The sequence below is a fragment of the Bombus affinis genome, chromosome 10 (assembly GCF_024516045.1).
Source record: "Bombus affinis isolate iyBomAffi1 chromosome 10, iyBomAffi1.2, whole genome shotgun sequence".
In the NCBI taxonomy this organism is placed as follows: domain Eukaryota; kingdom Metazoa; phylum Arthropoda; class Insecta; order Hymenoptera; family Apidae; genus Bombus; species Bombus affinis.
Window position 1 is genome coordinate 12,232,704 of NC_066353.1, and position 19,477 is coordinate 12,252,180.

The 19,477-nt window shown below is 27.3% G+C and overlaps 7 protein-coding genes across 19 annotated transcripts; 4 read left to right on the forward strand and 3 right to left on the reverse strand.

The window, feature by feature from the left end:
* Positions 1-854: 854 nt before the first annotated feature.
* LOC126920960 (phosphatidylserine decarboxylase proenzyme, mitochondrial) lies at positions 855-4,361 on the reverse strand. 3 transcript variants are annotated; one of them, XM_050732014.1, is made up of 6 exons: positions 4,343-4,361; positions 3,072-3,201; positions 2,732-3,002; positions 2,379-2,612; positions 2,010-2,298; positions 855-1,929 (listed from the first exon to the last, which is right to left on the reverse strand). In XM_050732014.1, the coding sequence occupies exons 2-6, from the start codon at positions 3,110-3,112 to the stop codon at positions 1,520-1,522; spliced, it is 1,245 nt and encodes a 414-aa protein (XP_050587971.1). In that variant the 5' UTR covers positions 3,113-3,201; positions 4,343-4,361; the 3' UTR covers positions 855-1,519. The 3 variants fall into 3 exon arrangements, with proteins under 3 accessions (XP_050587971.1, XP_050587969.1, XP_050587970.1); XM_050732012.1 differs by lacking the exon at positions 4,343-4,361 and adding an exon at positions 3,370-4,148; XM_050732013.1 differs by lacking the exon at positions 4,343-4,361 and adding an exon at positions 3,333-3,351.
* Positions 4,362-4,389: 28 nt separating this feature from the next.
* On the forward strand, positions 4,390-7,676 carry LOC126920967 (ras-related C3 botulinum toxin substrate 1-like). Its single transcript, XM_050732033.1, has 3 exons — positions 4,390-4,989; positions 5,202-5,413; positions 5,515-7,676. Exons 1-3 carry the CDS (start codon positions 4,683-4,685, stop codon positions 5,812-5,814), a joined length of 819 nt encoding a protein of 272 aa, XP_050587990.1. The 5' UTR covers positions 4,390-4,682; the 3' UTR covers positions 5,815-7,676.
* Positions 7,677-10,840: 3,164 nt separating this feature from the next.
* Positions 10,841-11,886, forward strand: LOC126921351 (uncharacterized). The gene is made up of 3 exons (XM_050732861.1): positions 10,841-11,158; positions 11,309-11,487; positions 11,585-11,886. Exons 1-3 carry the CDS (start codon positions 11,008-11,010, stop codon positions 11,690-11,692), a joined length of 438 nt encoding a protein of 145 aa, XP_050588818.1. The 5' UTR covers positions 10,841-11,007; the 3' UTR covers positions 11,693-11,886.
* Positions 11,747-12,965, forward strand: LOC126921349 (sepiapterin reductase). Its single transcript, XM_050732859.1, has 3 exons — positions 11,747-11,981; positions 12,058-12,371; positions 12,445-12,965. The coding sequence occupies exons 1-3, from the start codon at positions 11,747-11,749 to the stop codon at positions 12,685-12,687; spliced, it is 792 nt and encodes a 263-aa protein (XP_050588816.1). The 3' UTR covers positions 12,688-12,965.
* Positions 12,786-15,063, reverse strand: LOC126921345 (tetracycline resistance protein, class B-like). 2 transcript variants are annotated; one of them, XM_050732843.1, is made up of 6 exons: positions 14,817-15,063; positions 14,303-14,563; positions 13,895-14,244; positions 13,552-13,831; positions 13,285-13,467; positions 12,786-13,206 (listed from the first exon to the last, which is right to left on the reverse strand). In XM_050732843.1, exons 1-6 carry the CDS (start codon positions 14,959-14,961, stop codon positions 12,968-12,970), a joined length of 1,458 nt encoding a protein of 485 aa, XP_050588800.1. In that variant the 5' UTR covers positions 14,962-15,063; the 3' UTR covers positions 12,786-12,967. The 2 variants fall into 2 exon arrangements, with proteins under 2 accessions (XP_050588800.1, XP_050588801.1); XM_050732844.1 differs by lacking the exon at positions 14,817-15,063 and adding an exon at positions 14,727-14,781.
* A 165-nt stretch (positions 15,064-15,228) lies between these two features.
* Positions 15,229-17,826, forward strand: LOC126921348 (NADH-cytochrome b5 reductase-like). Of its 8 annotated transcripts, none has more exons than XM_050732854.1 (5): positions 15,229-15,369; positions 16,330-16,685; positions 16,774-17,005; positions 17,148-17,359; positions 17,453-17,826. In XM_050732854.1, the coding sequence occupies exons 2-5, from the start codon at positions 16,430-16,432 to the stop codon at positions 17,638-17,640; spliced, it is 888 nt and encodes a 295-aa protein (XP_050588811.1). In that variant the 5' UTR covers positions 15,229-15,369; positions 16,330-16,429; the 3' UTR covers positions 17,641-17,826. The 8 variants fall into 8 exon arrangements, with proteins under 8 accessions (XP_050588811.1, XP_050588815.1, XP_050588813.1 ...); XM_050732858.1 differs by lacking the exon at positions 15,229-15,369 and adding an exon at positions 15,423-15,552; XM_050732856.1 differs by lacking the exon at positions 15,229-15,369 and adding an exon at positions 15,451-15,617.
* LOC126921346 (E3 ubiquitin-protein ligase FANCL) lies at positions 16,572-19,401 on the reverse strand. 3 transcript variants are annotated; one of them, XR_007712299.1, is made up of 7 exons: positions 19,038-19,401; positions 18,853-18,963; positions 18,504-18,751; positions 18,232-18,421; positions 17,891-18,121; positions 17,307-17,797; positions 16,572-16,931 (listed from the first exon to the last, which is right to left on the reverse strand). XR_007712299.1 is itself a non-coding variant. In XM_050732847.1 (7 exons), coding segments are annotated over exons 1-7 (1,194 nt in total). In that variant the 5' UTR covers positions 19,356-19,401; the 3' UTR covers positions 17,007-17,484. The 3 variants fall into 3 exon arrangements, 2 of the variants coding, with proteins under 2 accessions (XP_050588804.1, XP_050588803.1); XM_050732847.1 differs by lacking the exon at positions 16,572-16,931 and having other exon boundaries at positions 17,007-17,485; positions 17,703-17,797; XM_050732846.1 differs by lacking the exon at positions 16,572-16,931 and having other exon boundaries at positions 17,007-17,797.
* Between the last annotated feature and the right edge of the window lie 76 nt (positions 19,402-19,477).

Here is a 19,477-nt window from a genome sequence, read left to right on the forward strand (position 1 = left end):
AAGAGATTACTTCAACCAGGGTTAGCACGGGTTTAACACGGTTCCTATATATATGTATAGCATTCGCATTGAAACCAATAATAGCATTGAAGAAATGGTAAAATGTACAATTAATTTCGGTTGTAAACGAACTGTAAACGGGTTGGAAGAAATTTTTCGCTTTGTCCAACAGTAACTGATATTGATATATTTCTACTTATGCTTTTTTTGTAATTAATGCGAATTGCTTCTCTTTGTATTAATATAAATAAGATGAAAGAATATTATTTTAGAAAAATTAAAATATTTAAAAAATGGATAAATATCATAAGTCGGATAGTTATGATAGTATGTATATATAATTATGCTAAAAATATTAACAAATATACTTACGAATCAGCCACTATGTAAGGTAATAAGATAACTTAAAAAATAATAGGATATAAGTTGAATTACTATACAGTAAATGGGTATAACTGCAAAATTGTGTCTTCATCGAATGATCCTAAAGCTATGGGATCTATCTTCAACTATTATAAGCTTCCTATAATCAATCTTATTTTTAAAGTTACAGAACCTTATATTGGTTAAATGTTTCCAAAATGGAAAATGCCCACCTTGAAATCGAAGATCATGCTGGCTCTTCTCAAAACATAAAGGATTTATGAAGAACGATCTTCAGCATTACAAGTTGAAAGACTCGAGCTGCAAGGTTCAACAATACCAGGGTAGTTGAAATCCAGTCTCAAAATCGTGGTATTGTATAATAATTTTTGTATAAATAATATAAGTAAATAAATAATTTTTTTTTTTTAAATATAAAACATGTTCATTATGTGGATAAGAGTATAGGTCATTAAATGATTATAATGTAATATTTTTCAAATATTTTTATTTCCCCAATGTTATGAGTTTGACATTATTTTTTAAAAAATATAAATAATATAAAGATGTTAAAAAACATTTGCAATTGCTTCCATCTTTATAATATGATGTACAATTGCGACAATTTCTTATGTTTACAATATTAGTTTCACTTGAAAAATCATCCTTACAACAATTACAAAATTAAAAATAGTACATAAGGGACTGTATACTATGAAGTTGCAAATATGATCATTGAATGTAATGTTTTACAAAATAAATGATCATATAATAGATGATATTACATGTATTAATGATACATGTATTAATACTTTAAAAATACAAGGAACTGTTATTAAAATGTTTATACATATACACAACGCTGATGAAAATTAAATTTCTCCAAATATTAAATGACAACTATGAATGATTACTAGTTATGTTACAATTTGCTTATGAATTTATTAAAGACTCATAAAATTTAAGTTTTTAACAAACTGTGCAATATATAAAATACTCATTATATTTTTTCAGAATCATTTGCACTGAAATCTATTTGAGATAACAATAATATCATAAAAAGTCATTTTATGTATCGTGTATGTATTGTGTAGTCAACTTATGTATCTACTCTCCAAATATATTTCCAGTCAAGCGCTACGCGCGTTATTAATTGTCATAATGAATGTTCATATTGTTTTTCTTCAATTTCAGGAGTACACACGCTCAAAGCTTGCCCCACTTTAATTGTTTGTCCCACTTCTACGCAAAATTTAAAATCTTTTGGAGCCTCGAATAATAACACAATAGTGGATCCCATTCTAAATTCGCCAAATAATTCTCCTTTACTTAAACGTGTACAGCCTAAACTAGCATCTTTCCATCGTTTTGCTTCAGGCCACTTAAGGGCATTTGTATGTAAATCTTTATCACAGTAAACTTTTATAGAACCTACATTTGTCGCTCCAACTGCACTATAAGCCATAAAACCACCAGCCCATTTACCAATATACACTACACGTTCATTTAATGAAAATAAGTCTGGTAGATATTGGGCTATTTTAGGATTAACGCTTAAAAGCTTCCCTGAAATGAAGAAAGATATCTTCCCAATTTTAATTCATGTAAACCAAAGTTAGATTTTGAAATATAAAAAAACAATAAACCTTGGAAGTGTTTACGAAATTCTATTTCCCAGTCAGTTGGACTATGAAATCTGTGATAATCCCCTGGTGCAAGATAAACTGTTAGTTGATAGAGCTGATTTGTTGGATTTTTTAAGAGAGATTTTATATAAATATCATCTTCTTCTTTAGTAAATTTAGACCATTCAGAATGAAATGTATTTATATCACCTAAAAAATGTCTAAGATTATAAGTAACACCCTTTACTTGTTGTACACAACATGAAGTTACTGGTCCAAAATATAAAACTTTTCCATCAGCAGGTGAAACCTATAATAAATTTACATATAACATTTTATTACTTTATTTAAATGACTTACTTAATTTGATGTAAAAAAATATATACATACTATATTTGTGGTTTGAGCAATAGGTCTTGCATCATATTTGAGCGGTCTAACAAAAAAGTCAACAAGACTTGGAAAATCTGATAACTCTATATCAATTTCATCTAAATTGGCATCAAAAGTTTTCGCATAAAATCCATATAAGGTGGGTCTTAAACTAACTGGCAATTCCAAACTAGCAATCCAACCCCATATTCGACTTATTACTCGAAACGGCAAGAAATAATAACATTTTATCTGTAAATATTTAATTTTAACTACAGAACTTTCTTGTTCATACATAGTCCTTAATTTCCTCAAATTTTGTTCAATTGAAATGTAATACATCACGCTGCTATTGTAATAAAAATTTATACCACAAAAACATTGATTGGGTCGTACACATTACTGTCCTCAGTTGTATATGGATGTTTTTTTAAATGTCTCCACTGTAATGCTGTTAACAGTGTTACTCCCATTCCAAAAGGAACAATCCATTTTCGTTGCTTTATAAATGAGTACCAAGAATTGTCTTTATATCGACTAGTACTTATATTTGAAGTATATGTCTTTGACAATCTTTGATTTATTAAAATTTTGAAATTACTTTTTGTATATATATTCATACAACATTTACAGGAGTTTTTGCTAAAATATGTTAACAACATTAGATAAATAATTTTATTAAAACAATAATAAGACTTAAAGATTACAAACCTCACATCTTGAATTACGTGATAAATCTTATAAAGATTCATCTTGAAAATAAATTTTATTACATAGAGGTATATAAACTTTCTTATATTCTCCTTATATTCTTAGGTTAGCTTGAATTATATACAAATTTCTACAAAAATATATATTTATAAATAACAAAATTCAGACATATATACACAAAAATTTTTAACATATCTTTATTTTAATTAAATTTATACATTAATCCTGTTGAAATATACATTTGCAATATCAAAAACTTACAAGAAATATCTTATTTGACATTTTTATACATACGTACATTAAGTACTCATCTACAGAAACAGTTGTAGCTTGAGAATAATTATTATAAAAACTCGAGATAAAGAAAATAAATTAGAACAAAAGATCTTCTTAACTACAAACTTGTACGAACAATACTGTTCGTATATAAAACGCCACCTAGCAGTTTGATATGAAAATTATATTCTTTTATTCTTATTTTATTTAAATGCATGAAACCCACTGATATTATATCAGTGCTGAAACTTAATGAAACCACAGAAATCGTCAGTAGTGAAACTTTACTGAATTAAACTGTACAATATATGTAACACGTTCATAACATATATTTTGTAATACGATTATTATTTTATATAGTTAAAAAATGTTTTGTTGGGCTTGGACATGAACTTATACATTTTACTTTATTTTATTCCGCTAACTTATATCTTAATATCTTTACAAAATCGCTAAAATCGCTAATGTCATAAAAACATTTCTCATATTCTATAGTCAAAGATACGCAATAATCTTTTTCATCTCTATTGCACAATTTACATTAAAGCATTTACATATTATTATTCGTAAAGTTTTACGTTTTTCCTTGCATATTGTTTTACCTTTCAGTTATCATTATATACTACCAAAAATCATTCCAAAATTATTTTTTTCATATACCACGAGATACAATTTGAATTATATAACTTTAATCAGGATGTGGTCTGGTATAATTAATTAATCATACATAGACTGCAGATATTTACGCAAATTCATATTTGTATGAAGGCAATCGTTTAACTTAATAAACATTGTAACAAGTACGATATATTCTGAGTATTTTATGTTGTATATATTTTTATGTATTATATACACAATTGAGCTTTCAAATTTCCCATAAATGCATAAAGATCTACAATCTTAATGTCCAAAGAAATAGAACTATGTAAAATGTTGGTCGAAAACAGAGGGAAAAAATCAAGATAGAAGTAATTTTCTACAATCGTGAAGCGTACCTGTGCCACCGGTTGTAATCATCACAAGAAAAGCGTAATAACAGGTGGCTCCGCGTCGCGGCAGGTGGATCAGTTCCTTTTTCTTTTTTTATCTTTCTTGGACGGTGTACGTTCTCCCATTGTTTTCGAGAGCGATACATACAATCTTTGACAGGGTGTATTGAAGTGCTCCTTATAGGAAACTTGATTCGCGATCTTAAAAGCCACGAGTATAGTGTCAGCGTGGATAAGAGAGAAATGACGATTCGGAAAAAAAACTTGTGATAGATGCAACAATTGCATCGCTTTTATATCGCTAGGTAGAGGTTATATATGCAAAACATTTTTCGGAAGTGCATGCATGATAGCTCGTGGCTGCAGCAAAGTGAAAAGCGAAATAATGCCGCCGTCGTCGCATACGAATTGGACTAAACCCCTCCTAAAGAATGGACAGATGATGCAACTGCAAGCAAAGCGTACAACTTGCTCGACACAGAATCAGAATTCGAATGGTAGTAGCACGGAACACAGTGGTATTCCGCTTGACAGAAGAATCAAAGTTGTTTTAGTAGGCGATGGTGCCGTTGGGAAAACCAGTCTGGTTGTCTCTTATTCAACAAACGGTTTCCCAGGAGAATATGTACCTACTGCTTTCGATAATTATAATGGTTAGTTAAAAATCTAATGACACTGGTAAGTTCTATTTCGGATAGTGACAAGTTTGATTTAAAGTAATAAAAAGACGGTGAGTGTGTTCTTTAGCATGTCATTCATAAAAATCCGGGTAATTATTTGAATTTGTTTTGATATAATTATAAATATGTAAAATATATGTTTTATATACATATATTAAACATGCAAATGTCTTAATTTGTTACAGTGGTTGTTAATGTCGATGGTCAACCAGTAAATGTTCAGCTATGTGATACAGCAGGTCAAGATGACTTTGATCCTCTGAGGTCATTATGTTATCCAGAAACAGATGTGTTCCTAGTCTGCTTCAGTGTTGTATGCCCTTCTTCTTATCATAGTGTAACTTCTCGATGGGTAAATGAAGTACGAAAATATTGTCCTAATGCACCAATCATCTTGGTAATGAAATTTGTAATAGAAGTATTTATTTTTAATATAAAATGTTTACAAGTTTGGTGTGCATATAGAGATATTTTAAATGGAAACAATAATAATTTTAGGTAGGCACGAAGAGTGATTTAAGATCAGATGTACATCTTATGTTACAATTAGCAAGATATGGTCAAACACCAATTACAAGTTCACAGGGTCATCAATTAGCTCAAAAAGTTGGAGCTGTAAGTTATGTGGAAACATCTGCATTAACTCAACATGATCTTAAAGAAGCATTTGACCAAGCAATAGTTAGTGCTCTTAACACAAGAAGAGGTGGTACTAGTTTATTATATAAACGTAGGAAACCTTTACCATTATGGCGCAGATGGTTATGTTGTTGCAAAAGATCTTCTAGTGGTGCATAAATATTGATTAATTAGACTCTCTAGAGTATTCTCTGTGATCAACTGCGACTACTTTGTTATCAGAATTTTTTAATTTCTATAAGTACCTCAGCAATATAATTCTACGATTTTACTTAAAAAATATGCAAACTTTCCATGTGTTATTGCCAAACTCTGAGATTAATATTAGATTATTTTTCTAAAATTTCAACAGACTGTACTTGAGTAATAGTTTTTTGAATTGGTTAACCCCTTGCCTTACGATTTAAGTTCCAACAGCGCGTGCCGTAACCATCGACAGGATCGGTCAGACTGAGTATTCGAAGTTATACAAGGTATAACTAATTTTATGTTGCAAGATGTTTGATAAATAATTACTGCCAATTGATCATTGAACAAGATTCTTAATGGTATCTTTCTAATATATTTCAAGAAAATATATCTGCACGTCCAAATGCGGCCAAGAAAAAAACATGTTCGACGAGTCTAACTCGTGTTTCTTGTGTTTGGCCCGAAAAACGTACCACGAGACCAGCTCGACGTTGTAGGTTAAGGGGTTAATAATTCTATATATACAGTGACAAGCAAAAGTGTAAACACACTCCGCTGATTTTATGTAAAAGGCGATACTACGACTAATTTTCCAAGTGATCGGTAAAGATTAGGTAACCGTAACTACAAGCTACGTCTGATTAACGAAATGTAATAGTTCATTTTCATTAAGATTAATAATGTACAGAATATTTTATAATAATTGTATTTTGAAACAATGTTTACAGTTTTGCACGTTTCGTCAAAAACGTTTATGATAACATGTAAATGTCAGGGAAACGGAACTGTCAATAAGCACTGATTGCCCACTGTTTCACAGTCAACTGTTTCACACCATTGTTAGATTATTTTTCAGCTTGATATGCTTAATCCAAGGTAAAGCCACTTACTGAAGATAAAAAGAACAGTATTATTTGTTTGTGTGATAAAGGTTTGTCGTTGCGGCAAATTGCAGAGAAATGTGGTGTCAGTCATACGATAGTTGCAAGAATAAGAAAAAAGTACGTTAGTGCATCAATTTCTTCATAAAACGGTAGATCGCGACTTATTTCGGATAGAGTAGCACGTGAAACTACACACTGTATTCGGTCGGATAATTACAAAACACCAAAAATTGCTGCTCAGGAAATCGAAATAAGTGCTAGCGAATGGACCATTCGTCGCTCTTTAAAGAGAATTGATTTTCGAGCGAAGGAAAAAGAAAGTAAATCAGCTCTTTCAAACAAAAATATTAAATTACGAAAACAATTTGTGGACACCTACAAAGAATGGACGATCAAAGATTGGAAAAGAGTTATATGGAGTGACGAAACAAAAATTAACAGATTCGAATCCAACAGAAGGTTCTGGTATTGGACTTCATTAAAGAATAATGAACAACCAGGTGATATAAAACAAACTATGAAGTTTTGAGGTGACTCAATTATGTGTTGGGATTGCTTTACTCACAGAAGTGTTGGTCCCTTAGTTCGAATCGAAGGTATAATGCGAAAAGAGTATTATTTGACCATTCTACAAAGAAATTTACCTTCTGTAGTTAATTCTATTAGATATAATGAACGTGAAGTAGTATTTTAACAAGACGGGAATTCTAAGCATACTGCAAAAATAGTTAAAACCTGGCTAGAAAATCAAAATTTTTCTGTGATAAAGTGGCCTGTGATGACAAAGTCCTCATATGAATCCGATCGAAAATTTGTGGTCCATTTTGAAAAGGAGGCTGGCAAAATATAATAATCCACCTTCAGGTGTTCATGAATTATGGGAAAGAACACAACAGGAATGGTACAATATTGAACCACAAATAATTAAAAATTTAATTGACAGTATGCCTCGTAGATTAAAAGCATTAAAAAGAAGTAAAGGAAAGTGAACGAAATACTAGGTTGAAACCTTAATTCAACGAGTATAATTAAAGTGCAAAACTGTAAACATGGTTTGAGATGTCCATTTTTGTAAAATGTTCTGTACATTATTAATGTTAATGAAAATGAACTATTAGTGAACTAATAGTTCACTAATTAGAACTAATAGTTCACTCATTAACTAATGTTAATGAAAAATTAGTCGTATTATCACCTTTTACATAAAATCAGCGGAGTGTGTTTACACTTTTGCTCGTCACTGTACATTCTACTTTTTTCATTAGTTAAATCTTTCTATTTTCTAAAATATATAAAACACAGCTTTCTATTTTCTTGTACAGATATAAAATTTATATTCTGATAGCTAAGCCGTACGCTATTCATAAAATTCCTGAAGCCAGATATGGCATAATTTATTATAACATTAATCATATTTTTGTTACTAGCATGTAATTGGCTACTTGCCTATTGTGATTTTTCCTTTATTGATAGGAACATTAATTTTAGAATTTAAAAAAAAATCATTGCCGCGTTATATTATTATTATTATTATTATTATTATTATTATATAATATGCACTATATTTAACATTTTAAACAGCTTTTCATGCTGCAAGGACTCTATAAAATAGAAATCCTGATACAATTTTTCCAAATATCAACTCTTTACATTCTTACATTACAATCAAACTGTTATTTATTAGAAAACAATATGTTAATGAATATTATATATTATTCGAAAATTTTTACTAGAAATGATAGAATGTAAAGAGTTATAAATTTCATTTACATCATTAATACATCATGATACATACGTCACATTGAAACTGTAATATTACATTGTTATTATGCATATAAATCAAATTAATTATTTAAAAACACATTTTTATTATGATATATATACTTCGTAAGCAATTTATCTATTCACAAGCAAGTTCTTTCTATATGTGTGAAGCATAATACTGAACTAATATTTAAAACCTTTCTGTGAAATATTAAAAAATAATACTGAACATGTTAGTGAGCGCTGTGATTATAAAATTTAAATTTTGTCAAATTCTATAATTTTTATACATAAAACATAAGAAGGTATAAGATTGTTAAAAAGTCTTAATCCACTTTTAAATTATGTCATAAATTAGTTCAATTAAATTTGAAGTGAATTTATGTTCAATAAATGCAAATATTATCTAGATTTTTCAGTTCTAACCATTACTTTTGAGAAACAGTAAAATTAGAATAATAAAAGAATTAAAAAGAGAGAAAGAATAAAGACTAACCTAAAGGTAACAGCATAATGTTTATATTTACAGTATCGCCGTTTATAATTCGTATAAATATTTCAGAAACTTCCCTTGTTGAGAGTTTTAACATATTTAAGTTTTGTATTTTCTACTAATTGTAAGGAGGAAAAGTATTAAAACATGATTTTATAAATATCTTTAAATAATATGTGAGAAAATATTTAAATTAATTATTGTTAGAAAAATACTTTCATAACGTCATTTCTTTAAGATTAATATAACATTCTTACAATCAAATAATGTAATGACATCTTGTACATTTCTGCCTATTGTGATTTCTACTCTTTCTTCAGTTTTAATATTTTTAATGTTCAAAATTGAACACACTATAATTTTTGCTCAAATTGATATATTTTAAAATAATTTATCTTAGACAAGTATAAAGGTGACCCTCCAGTTTTTTATTTTAAATGACAATTAATTTATATATTTCGCAAATGGGTAAATTTGAAATACCTGTAACTATATAATTTGACAAACTCTGTACACAATATTTTTAAAGCATATGGAACATGGAACTAATTGTCTTAATTAAGTTTCAAGCTTTACTTATGCTGCTTCTTACAGAATCAATGTTCCTGAATCTTTGATATTAACGTTATAAATTGAATATATGCTTTAAATGAAAAGAAAATAATGTATACATACAATTAATGTCTGTATGTAAATATAATATGCATATTATCTTTTTATGTAATTTCTTGCTACTAAGAAGTGTGTACAATATCCATTTTAATACATTACTAGAAAAATAAGGTATAATAGATATCAGTTCTTAAAGTGTACCGAAAAGTATTTGCAATTATAATTTTTTAAATTAATATTTTTACATTTTTTATTTTGATTTTACATATATGAAACTCTTTTAGTTGGAGTATTATATTTGTAATTCAATATTTTTTTATGCTTTTAAAATGTTTTAAAAATATTTGTTAGACAGTCTAGTAAACACATTTTTGTATCATAATGTTTATTATAAATGAAAAAAGAAAAGTACTTAAGCCTATTCATAAATATTATATGAATTAATGTATATAAAATCATATCATTTTGTCATGACTTCCACACGAACATGGTATTTATTATGGAATAATATATATGTTATACACATACATATAGACAAACTATTTTAGACTGAAATATCTCAATGTTGTAATAAATAGTATTACTAATTGCTTATACTATATAATAAAGTAAATAATATTTTTGTAAACATTTTTCTATGTCAATCTATGCTTTTTGATCATATCAAATTTGTGTTGAGTGTTCTTTATTATATATTTGTACACCAATAATAAATTACTCACATAAAAAATTGTAATTCATTTATTATAAAATATTTAATAATAGTGATATGTAAAAGATCAAAAGTTGTGATACTATTTCTATAAATGATTATCTCAAAATGTATCAGAACTATGAATGAGAGTATTTTTAAACCTCTAAGTAATTTTATATTTTTGTAATACTTATAGTTTTTTCACATTCAGAAATTTTTAATTTGAAAATATTTCAACTTTTAATTTTCGGTCCAAATTTAAAAATCATAACTTTATCAATAACTCGTAATTACATAATTTTCAAACTAAAATTTTATCTTTGCACATCTTCGTTAAGTAATATAATTCGTAAATTTAATTACAAAAATGAAAATCTATTTCAAATATTCATGTTAATAAATAGAACTCTAAAATATTAATATGTCAATCAAAAATTTTTCCAGATCTATTTGCAAAGAAAATAATATTTTAAAAATTAATAGAGTTATATTTGAAAAAACATTCTGATAATAATATATAGACACTTTATTGATTACTAGATGTCAGTGAAAATAAATATATGTAATTTATTTACACGATTAAGTAACCTAGAACACCCTAGATACCATCATAAATCAAGAAAAGTCGATATTTGTTAATTCTATACAAAACAAAATAAGTAAATTCTATCGAATTCTGTCCAATTATTTATGAAAATCTGTTGGTTACGGAAAAGATGAAGACAGATATTAATGATCCATGGAGTGGAACAGATGTTCCAGCATCCAGTAATGATAAATGTAAAAATTGTTTCGAAGATTCTTTTGTAGAAAATCAAACGCAACATATCAAGTTAGCCGATTCAGAAGAATATTTGGAAAAACTTTGTAAGTTGTAAAAATCTAATACTTTCTACTTTTTTTATTTTTATAATTATACGTGTTATGTAACATATTGTAATTTCTAATCCCATATTAAAATCTTTTATTTTAAAGATATATTAATTTTTTATCTGGAACTGTAAAATTATGTTATAGATTCCAGACTTAAAAGTCTTCAAAAAGGCACATCAAAGAAAGATCTTGTAACATCTTTATTTGAAGCAAAGGAAGATTCCATTGCACGTTTAATAACTTCTGGGTGTAAGCTTGAAACTGAAGAAGAAATTGAATTTGCATCAAATCCTTTAATAAGACATATAGCACCTCATTTACAGGTAATTATAAAAAATATAAATAATTTATATTTATTGTTAAAAATGTATTTATTATTAATTATATTGTTATATTTGACATTTGTAATATTTATTTTAGGCACTAAGTGCTAGCGAATTAGTTCATCTATTAAAAGCAGATGTTCTACAAGTTGTTAGTGAATCTGCACAACAAGAAGAAATTGCTACAGAGACATCAAAACAATAAATAAGTTGCAAATTACCAGACAAAAGAATAGAACAGAACTAAGGCTTTAAAAAAATGTCGATCGAAGTGTTATCAGGAAAGGTATTTTTAGTAGTCACTGGTGCAAGCCGTGGAATTGGAAAACAACTTGCAATATCTGTTGGTTCGATCCTAGAGAAAGGTTCACATGTACTTTTATTAGCAACAAATCTGAATGCTTTGAAAGAAACAGCAAAAAATATTCCTACAAGTATATCTGTTGACACCGTTAGTGTTGATTTAGCTTTAGGAACAAAAGAAAAATTACATGGTAAATACATACATTTTATACATATATTTTATACATAGGATAAATTGTATATATATTATAAATATATATTTTTTAGATATTGTAATGCAATCTTTAAAAAATCAGGTTTTAAATCAATTTGATCGAGTAGTTGTGATACACAATGTTGGTACGATGGGACATGTGAATCAATATACAAATGATTTGACTGACATTAATGTCTGGCATAATTATTATAACTTAAATGTTTTTATTCCTGCTATATTAAATGGAGTAATTATGCAAATATTCAATGAAAATACAAATACGGAAAAACTGGTTATAAACATTACATCATTGTTTGGTATACAACCAGGAAAATGCTTAGCTTACTATTGTTCAGGAAAAGCTGCACGGGAAATGATCTTTAAAGTAATATTTTATGTTAGTATAAATGATTTATATAATTTTTATTCTATATTTTTTAAATTTATTTATTGTGCAGGTGTTTGCATTAGAAAATCCAGAAATCAATGTATTAAATTATTCACCAGGACCAGTTGAAACTGATATGTACTATGAAATTTGCAATGAAGTTGCTGACGAACAAACTAAAACACAGTTCAATGATATGTTAACAAAAAAAACTGTTCTGACTTGTGAACAAACAGTTAATCGTCTTTTAACGGTTCTTAAAGAACAAAAGTATAAATCCGGTGATCACGTTGATTATTATGACGAGTTATAAATTGTATAAATTTATTGACACAGTTTATTTGTATCCACTTATCATTTCTAAATCTCACAAAGCGAACAAATGAATATTTTAATAAACTGTTTACAGGATTACTTCAAATGATTTACACTTTATTTGATATTGTTGTTACATTATAAAAACATACAAACAATATGCTATATATATATAAACTAATATTATAAAATGTTTGTACTGGAAGATACTAAGTTCTCCCATTATAACCTTATGGTTACTGTAACAATTCTTTAGAATAAACATCTTTTATCGAAGTTTATGATAATAATTCATTATTTTGTCTCAATGATGCATATCTTATAGAGTCATTTCTTGCATTTTGAATTTGTATATTCACTAAAATAAGTGTCACAATAGCATAAATTCCTACAGAAACTAACCAAACTGGCAATGGATATATGGGTGGCATAAAATGTAAATAAATCAAATTGTACAAAGGAGCTGCCACCAATGGAGTTAATGTTTCAATAGATACTGTCATGGAAAATATTTTACCTACAGAATTTTGTAAATATTATTCTCACAATCTCATACTGAAAACTTATACTTTCTTTCTTATTTAACAATATTTACCAGTATCCTCTGATGGCACTGACTTGGATATTATAGCACGGATCATAGGACTAGTGATGCCACCAAACATTCCTACAACTGCAGACAGATACATATGCCAAGGTTTCAATGTAAAACTGTGTATTAGACAACCACTCAAAGAAGACAATAATGACAATATAGCTGTCACTTCTTCAGAAAGTCCTATGAAAATATTTCTCTACTCAAACATTTTATTTACCAAACTTTCTAAAAATATTTGATGTACATACAAATTTTAATTTATACCTCCATATGTTACAAAAAGTTTTACTCCAAATATTATACCAAGAATTGAAAATATAATATTTGTAGCTAAATAAATAGAATATTTATTTACATCCCAACCAAGTCTGGCAGTTGCAAATAAAAAGCCAATGGTCATATCTCCTTGTAAAGCAATAACCATTAAAATAATGCAAGCTATACAACACCAAACTATATATCGATCAAAACCATTACGTTTTTTTGTACATGTACTTATAAGTTTCCTGACCAAATGTATATCAAACAAACTTTTTACAGTTATCTACAAACGTTAAAAAGATATTAATAACAACAGCATATATACAAGACATTACAAAATACATACTGAATTTGTGCTGCATATAGTCTCAGGAACTAAAAAAAAAATATGCAATCCTGCTACAATACAACATATGGTAGCAATAGCAAATACAACTGTATATCCATATGCTCGAAAGATAACAGGACCTGATAATATACCAGTCAAAATACCAACAGATATCAAAGCTTCCATCCAAGCTAATTGCCAGCCTCTTTCTTGTTCATTTGATATATCAGTGAGATAACATATAGTACCTAATAAAATTATGCCAAATCCTCCACAACATGCATATGGAATATATGCAATTAATAAAAACCATGGATTGACATCCCAAACACTTATGAAGGAAAGAAGAAGGTACATTAATGATGTGCCTATGACATAAATCACACATTGAATACATGTCTATTTTTTAAAGCACATAATACTAACCGACATAGCCAGACAACATGATAGACTTCCTTCCATAAATGTCACTCCATGGTCCCAAAAACAAAGATAAAAAAGCAGGTATGACACTTTCAATAATTGATTTTGTCATTAAAATTAAGCTGGCTTTCGGTTGCACTTGAGCATCTATTTTCAAGGCCTCCGCAGAACTACTATTTTCATGTAATAGTAAACATTCTGTTTTATTTATATTTAATGTTATACTACAAGTACGATACACTACTAAATCTGTTAAAATATTACCTACAATTCAAATCAAAGTAATGTCAATTACAATTTACTTTATAGCTTACTCATTTAAATATATTAATAAGCTAATAATTTATAATTAAATTTCGTACAAATATTTATTTTACACATGAAATAAAAGTGTATGCAAGAGAATAATGGTTTGATATATTGTTACATATGTTAAATATCTTGTACATGATATTTATACATGACATGATATAATCTAATTAACATTCATATGATATATAAAATATATCAAAATTACTTGATATTGCTTGAGCAGTTATTAGTATCATCATAGATGGTTGTACAAGCATATAACGCTTCCATCCTGTGATCGCGTTTTCCATCTTATATTTTAAAAATTGTGTTATAAATAATAATACCACAACAGTATAAATTGATATCATATAAAAATACTGGTTGTGCTATACAGTAGTATAATATTAGACTATTAAAATATTTGATTTAATTTAAAAAATGTAATTCTTTGAACCACACAAACATAATTAACAATGTGCGAAACTTTATATCTTTTTCAGTATTGTTCCTTATCTCTTTGTACGAATCATTTTCGTATGCTTCGTCATCTTTTATAATTGGCAGATCATCTTACTTCATTGATTACTGCATGATATTTCGATATGTCAGAAATTGTATTTTTTGTTTCAATAAACTGTATCTTTTGAGTATCCTACCGTAATCTTTACATAATAAAAAAAAATGTGACACTTTTATATATGCTAATTATGTATGTATATGCCACTTATATAAAACTGTATGTGTATCATTTCTGACATTTGAACAGCTGATCGCAGGTAGTTTATATACTATATAGGCAACATTTTATATATTTATTTAATGCAAAGTATAAACATAAAATATTTCAAAAAAATTGTTCACGTTAACACATTATATAATGCGTAAAGAAAGTATATCAATATTTTTATTCACGAATATGAAGTAAAGATTTTTGAAGAATAAATATATGTAGTCACGTGGTAAAAATTCATATGCATTAATTGATATTGAAAAGATAGTCATCGTATCAATAAAGATTTTGCAAGTATGAAAGAACAAATGAGTTAATAAAGAATATTATTTATTACATTTCTAACAGCACAAGATTATTTTTTTAAAATCTAATAATATGAGATAGAAAAAATTGTTTCGTATTTTGCACAATTTTAATTTCATAGCCAGTATATTAAATATACAGAGTGTCTCAGACTTAAACGACCAAACTACAGAGTTTAATCTACGGGCAAAAAGACGAAAAATGTGTTATATAAATTTGTTAATAAACACTCTGTTACAGAGTTATAAGGAAATATTGTACGCATAAAATAGGTAACGACGCAGTTATTGAAATCCAGCAAAATTCTCTTTGTAAAACTTTAATGTAATCAATTTCATTGTTTATTGATATAAAGTCTGTATCCAAGTACAAGGACAACATTTTGAAGTGAGGAATTAGAGATACTAATCATTTTTATTATATCATATACTATGTTTTATAACTATTAACAACACGGAATTGTCACTACATGATAATAAACATGTAATTATGCTGACACAATAATACATTCAACTTTTGTATGCTGTGACAGAAAATGTGTCGTTACATATTTCACGTGTACAATATTTCTTTATAATTTTGCAACAAAACGTTTATTAACAATATTACCTATTTCATGCATACTATATTTCTTTGTAATTTTGCAACAATATGTTTACTAACACATTTTTATAGAAATTTTTCATCTTTTTGCTTGTAGATTAAGTTCACACAGTTTGACTACTGATGTTTAGAATACGCTGTATACATATAAGACAACAAATACAAAATTGAAATTGGTTTTATCAGTCTTATATAGTATGTTTACTGATAACAATAATGAAGATAGTAGACCAGTAACACCATCACAGGAAGATTGTTGCCACAGTGCATGTGATCCTTGTATTTTTGATATACATAAAAAATTACTCGAAGAATATGAAAGAAAGAAGAAGCAGAATATAAAAATCAACAACAGATCAAATGTATTACATTTATATGCGTACAGAAATTTTGTGGTTTCTGGTATACAAGAAATATCTGAATGTTATATTTTACTTGTTTTGAAATATAATGGTATATAATTTTTTATTTTTAAATGTATTATTTATAAAAGTTATTTGCAATTGTTTATAGTATTAATAATTATTTACTTCTTTTATAGAAAATAATTATAAAGATTACAGTATATTAATTGATCCAGGACAATATGTTATATTACATTTACATGATGCTGCCAAACCATACACACCAATTTCTTTCACAGATGACTCTATTGAATTCCTAATTAGAATATATCCAAATGGAAAATTTAGTCAATATCTGGAAAGCATAAAAGTAGGTGATACAGTTCGTATTAGAGGACCATATGGAAATTTTAAATATGAAAGCAATAGGTATTTTGAATTATGAAATTATATATTTTGTTCAATTATCTTTTTGCTTAATATAAATTTATAACATATAATTTTTGGTATTACTAATACAAAATGGATGGTAGAGAGAATATTATTTTAAATATATTAAATGTTTTTTCAGTTTTCAAACAATTATTATGTTTAGTATGGGATCTGGGATAACTGCAGTTTATCCTATAGCAAAATCAATTGTTGACAATGAATCAGAAGAGACAAAGATTCATCTCATTGGAGGATTTAAAAACATACTGCAGATTCCCCTAAAAAAAGAACTACAAACCTTATCAGATTATTGGAACTTCAAGTGTACATTACACATATCACAATTGCAAAGTAAGTAATTTTTTAAGTAAGTTTTTTTTCTACTATAAAAACATATCACATTTTTATGTAATTAAAAATACTTTCTTGTATTTTATACTTTAGATGTTTGTAATCTCCATGGTATAGATATAAAATCTGGAAGATTAAATGAGAAATCAATCTTTGAAATACTTCAAGATAAAATAGCTAGTACTACATTAATCTTAATATGTGGCTCTAGTCATTTTAATAGATCTGTTGTACAGTGGGTAAAATGCATGAATTATATACATATACACGTTTTTGAATGAAAATACATGAATCACAGAAAAGATCATTATGTTATGTAGGTTTTGTAATTTAATTGTATTACCATTTAATGTGACATGATATGCTCTCTTTGCAGTTGGGGCATGAACCATGAATATGATCAAATATAACATGATTTCCAGCAATCGCTTGTAACCACTGAAAATAAAATAAATTTATAAATATTATATGAGATCTGAACAATTAATTAAAAGTTATCTCTATAATCCTTTTTCATGTATACAAACATACCTGCAATAAACAAGATGTATGGAAATGTTTCCTACATTTTTCATTATTACAAATCTTATCAGGTAGAGTCATATCGTCTAATTTTAGGGAAAAACAAATACAACATTCTTCATCAGCAACAACAACATTGTAATCTTCAACAGCTTCCTTCTTCATTTCCTGTTTAGGAAATATGTCTATATCTAATAACATCATTAAATTATTTATAATATCACAGCTTGGATTCCATTTCTGAAAAAGTATTATGGTACTTATATTACATAATTCAACATATTTTAATGCTATTATTTTACAATATTATTATAATGTAAAACTAGCAATATACTTCAAATATTACACACATATAAATTCTTAGAAACTAGTTCTGTCATTGATTCAACTTCAGTATCACTACCCATAAATTTAATTTCTGGCAAATCCATATGATTCAAAGGATCTATTTTAATGAACATTGATAAAGATGGTGTTAAGTAAATTCGTCGATAAAGATGGCTTGGTTTTGGAGGCAATGGATCTATTACCCAGCAGTTCCTAATCATTTGAAAATAACAGCTATGTTAAACTAGAAATTGAGCAGAAGATTGAAAATAAATGTTCTTGTCTATGTTCTTACTGATCAATTTGCTTCAAATTTGACCATGATTTCTCAAGCATTTCTACTTGTAATCTAAGTTTATTTCTGGCTATATTTAATGTTGATATATTCTTTTCGAAAGGCCCAAGAGAAGGTATTTCAGGTAAATCTGAATAAACAACTGTCCATGGACACGTTCTATGGCTTGTTTTCTGCAATCTTACAGCCACATTGTTCAAAGATAATTCAATTATATTTATCGTATTGTTAGCTGATACTTTAATTCCCTATAATAATGTGATTTCAACATTTACAACATTTAATTATTGTCTAAGATTTAGACACATAAGAATTTTTTTAACAATAATTGTATAAATTTTTCACGTACAGATGGTATCTGAAGTAAATTTCTTAATTCTGCTAACATTTCAATTGCTTGATCATCTACTGCATCATATTCATAATTTTCAATAATATGACTAGAGTTGATGAAACTACTCTGTTTGGAAAATATTACATAAATGATACATAAATAAGATATAAATAGTTGTTACAAAGAATTATCACACTCACGATTAACAATTGTAATTGTTTTAGAAATGTTGATACTTTAGTGACATTATGCATTAAATCTTTCACTTTATCACTAAATCCTTCATTTCGTATGAATGCAATTTCTTTACCAAAATTAATTTCTGCATTAGACAGTAATGGATAATTATGCACAATCAATTTTAGCCTAATTCGCATATTTCGTCCTGAGATGCATGGAACTTCTAAAAATCCTTTCCATGTCATTGGTTTTTTAGAAATTAATATCATTTCTGGATGCCATTGAATCATAGATTTATAATCGTTGTTAATCATTATGGTAAATTTATTACTTTTCATTCTTCTTGTCTATATAAATTATAAGATATAACATTGTATATGACATCTATAGCCTTCACAAAAGTATGTTATATCACAAACAAAATGCAAATAGATCTGATATCCAATGCACTTTTATATTA